Source organism: Ambystoma mexicanum, chromosome 3p (genome assembly GCF_040938575.1).
Source record: "Ambystoma mexicanum isolate Mex_15411 chromosome 3p, UKY_AmexF1_1, whole genome shotgun sequence".
NCBI classification, from domain to species: Eukaryota; Metazoa; Chordata; class Amphibia; order Caudata; family Ambystomatidae; genus Ambystoma; species Ambystoma mexicanum.
In genome coordinates, this window is record NC_090925.1 from 27,291,226 (window position 1) to 27,295,214 (window position 3,989).

The 3,989-nt window shown below is 44.7% G+C and overlaps 1 protein-coding gene across 1 annotated transcript; it reads left to right on the plus strand.

The window, feature by feature from the left end:
• The first annotated feature begins 306 nt into the window (after positions 1-306).
• On the plus strand, positions 307-1,254 carry LOC138579678 (taste receptor type 2 member 40-like). The gene has a single exon (XM_069649917.1). It carries the CDS (start codon positions 307-309, stop codon positions 1,252-1,254), a length of 948 nt encoding a protein of 315 aa, XP_069506018.1.
• Positions 1,255-3,989: the final 2,735 nt, after the last annotated feature.

Sequence of the window (3,989 nt, forward strand, 5' to 3'; positions counted from 1 at the left end):
TTCACCAGCACCTAATTCTCAACCCACGTACAACACTGATAAAATCCACGGAAACGCCGGCGGACTATCAGTGGTTGAAATGAATGCTCATTTCCCTTTTGGAATGTATTCAAAGCGATGGCAGGATGTTGGGCAGTTTAGATGAATGCAATAGCGATTGAGGAATCAAAACACCATTTGCATCAGTCAAATGCCTTTCTCAGCCATTGGAAACTGTGTATTGAATAGATCTGAGCTGTCTTCCAGGTGAATTCACAAGCATTTGAAAGCCTTTACAGTCAGAAGGTTGTGAGCCGAGAGGAGAAAATGCAGACTTATCAAGACATCCCTGAATTCGCTTATCATGGAGTCTTCTTTATGATAGGTTTGCTGGGAAACACCTTCATCCTGTCAGTGACTTTCACAGATTTGCTACAAAGAAGCAATGACTTCAACACGCCTGACCTCATCCTTTCCAGCTTGGGAGCCTTGAACATTTGCCACCTGTGCATTCATTTTGGGACCTGTATCTGCAGAATGTTCTTTATCAAATTCTACTTGCACGATGACGTTCAAAAAACTATTCGGGTTTTGTTGTTCTCTTTGCGCTCATCCAGCCTCTCGTTCACAACCATATTGTGCATTTACTATTGTGTGAATATTGTGAATTTCAACAACTCATACCTCATGAGGCTAAAGGTGCGGTTGCCAGGATTGGTGCCGTGGTTGCTGTTGGGGTCCGTCATAGTTTCCTTTGCCTCTTGCCTGCCCATAGTCTTCTACCTACAAATCAAAGGCACAGATGAGGCAGCCTTCAACAACTCGGTCAATGAAGCTACCAATGTCTCAGGTCAACGTTCCGTCAATTCATGGGTGCATGAGAATCCCATCTCCATTAATGCCTTGGTTGCATCCTTCTGTTTTGCAATGCTCACCTTCTCGGGTGCAACAATCCTCACATTCCTCTGTATTCACATGAAGAAGATGGGGCAGAATTCAGATGGCTTCAGTAACCCCCGTCTAGACGCCTACTGCGGAGCCATGAAAACCATTGCATCTTTGCTCATCGTCTATGTCTTGCTTTATGTCCCCCAGTGGCTCCTGATGTCAAATCTGGCCCACCCAGGAACTCCTGTATTTTTAGCATGCATTCTCATCATTTCAAGCTTCCCAGCTCTGAACTCTGCAGTTTTAATACTGGGCAACACTAAACTGAAGAAGGTGTTGACCAGGATTATCCATCGTGCCAAGGGCTGCAGAAGAGTTGGAGTTTGATGCAGCCTGAGCCTCATCTGGTCTTTATCAAAGTGTAGATTCTCCAGTAGAAGCAATCTTGGCATAGGTACAGGCATAGGTACTGGCATAGGTACCGCGTGAGACTGATCTTCCTGCCGGAAAGAGGATTTCATGAAACCCCAGCAGGATATTGTGGGCAACATCTATACAATCTTTGCAACCTGACGTTCATGAACTAAATTCCGCAGGACTGAACTGGACTAATAATGAGGTGAAAAATATGAATATCAATGAGAATAAGCCTATAACTAGCATCATTTTTATTATAGTAATAGTCAAATAAAATAGTAATCACTGTCTGCCACCGTTTTCTGTTATTGTGCAAGTAGTAGAAGATTTAGACATGGCTGGAAAATTTGGTATTTCGTGCTGTTTTTGCAGTAGTGCCACAAGCTTACCCTTATATGATGGCAAACATTAGATGCCATCCATATCTTCCATACAAGGTTTTGTCATTAACTCAGCAAGTGTTTGTACTTGCAATATAGTGTCTTTTATACTTGCTCTACAACCTTTCCCACTCGACACCAATCGCACCTCACAGTCGTGAAGCCTGCTTGCTCTCTATGTCTAACCGTGTCCTCTTCAGCTTCCTGCAGCGCGTCTATTAATTTCTCCACTGGCAAGATTCCCAGATGCCCTCAGGAACACCAACTCTAGAAGATGGTTCAAGGGTTTTCATTTGACTTTCCATGAATGGGTTCACTAAGGGTAGTCCCCCTCTCTCTCATTTCCCAGGCTTTTCTCTCGTTAGCCTAGGCATCATTGAACCCTAAGATTGTCACCTCTACTATCTGTAATCTGACTTGCTGGTTGTGATGGCATAAATACAAACACCTTATCTATCTAACTACCTTTCAGTAGGGAGCTCCTGCCCGAAGATCCTACAGAAAAAATACAATGATCTTTAGGAATGGGTTAAGTGCCTTTTAATTACCCAGGCTCCAGTTTCCCTGTCTTCTCCTGTCCTTTTATTTGTCACCCTGGGGTTCTTTAACTTCTTCCTACTCTACAGCCTGCTATTCCTCCCACTGTCTCTCCTCTCTCTCCCTCAGATTCTCTCCTCTGTCTCTTCAATGTTCTACAAAGCTTATTCCCTCAGATCCTATTCCCTAGTACTCTCTCTTCGCACTACTCCCCACTACTCCCATGACCACTACTACCTCCTACTCCCCATACTCTGCCCCTACTCTAGTACCACTACATTCTGCTGTGTTCTCCTCCCATTACTCTCCTCTGCACTCTGCTCCACCACACTCTCCTCCCATTACTCAAAGGTATATTGATGCTCGTTGTTTATTACATGTTTAGATTAAGAGTTCATGGCAGTTTAGCTAGTTTCAACTGCATCTCCAGCTTGACCCGACATTCACCCCACCCGGACACGTCCAGCTGAACCACGTAAGGCTCACCCTCCTGCCAAAGGAGCAGCCAATCCTAATGAAGCAGCACCTACAGGCACCTATGCATAGTCGCCTCGTAACCAATAACATCGTTTTTTGTAACCTGTATAGCTGACATCACTGATGATGCTTTTTGCCTTATAATCCATTGTAAGTGTAATGTTTGCCAGAGTGCTCACAGGGCTGCAGAGTTCTCTGGATGCCGATTCTTATAAACCTTTGGCAACCACGCAATCTGTTTATATTGGTAATGTTGGGGAGTGAGCACTTTCATTTGGTGACCCCCGCGACGTGATCGAGAAGGTGCGCCGAGAGAGGCCCCTGTGCCGTGTGGCGAGATACGGGACGCCCCCAGCAAAACCATCGCCTCCACGGTTGACCAGTGTGCGCACAAAACGAAAGGTTCCAAGGGTCCCTGTCATCTTTGCATATACCCAACTGCTCGCCAAGGTGGGTCACGGCTTGGTTGGGGTGCGGCCCTGATTGTGGATAGACCTTGAACGGAGGCTCTCAGACCACCCCGGACAGGTGATTACCAGTTGCAAGATTCTTAAAGAGGGGAAATTTATGAAATGGCTGGTGTAAGGGTTAAGGATAAACTAACAAGGGGGAGTCAGATCTTGGGCCTAGGGACTGTGTGAGTGTAACTGATAGGCTTTTTTCTCTTCTTTCCTTTATACGGCCATTATGTTGTGGATACAGAGGTAAAGGAATACGGGATCCAAGCTCCGAAAGGGGGTAGAAGGCGGCGCCGCGTAGCATTGTCTTGACCAGTGCTGGGAATAAGTGGAGATAAAAAACGTAGGAGTCTCATATATTGAGTAGACTCGGAGTAGTAATTTAGAATATTCTTTTTTCGGTGAGCAGAACTCTTGTAGGAGACACTCCACCTGGGCTCGGGGAAAGGGGGTAAGGGGAGTAAATGAGAAAATAGACAAGGGCAAATTTGAATAAAGGACGTTAGAGTGTAATGGGTACTACAGAAATACATGTTACATGTTAATTGTTGTCAAAGATAAACGTGTTGGTCTGTCCAAAAGTATGTATGTAATTATATGTCATTTATGCAAAGAGTATTGATCAAGAGTATATTTTTTTGTTTCTGAAGAGGTGTAAGTAAAAAAGGTTGTTGTGGTTTATCCCAGTGTGGGACAGAAGATGGTAATAGAGCAATTTCAAGTTTTTTTCCAACTGCATTGTGTAACACATAAGCATCCGAGTAAACGCAAAAGGTAAACAAAAGAGCATTTGGGGGAGACACACCCTTAGCTCATATCTGCCAGCACATCCCCCTGCACAGTGAGAAAATAC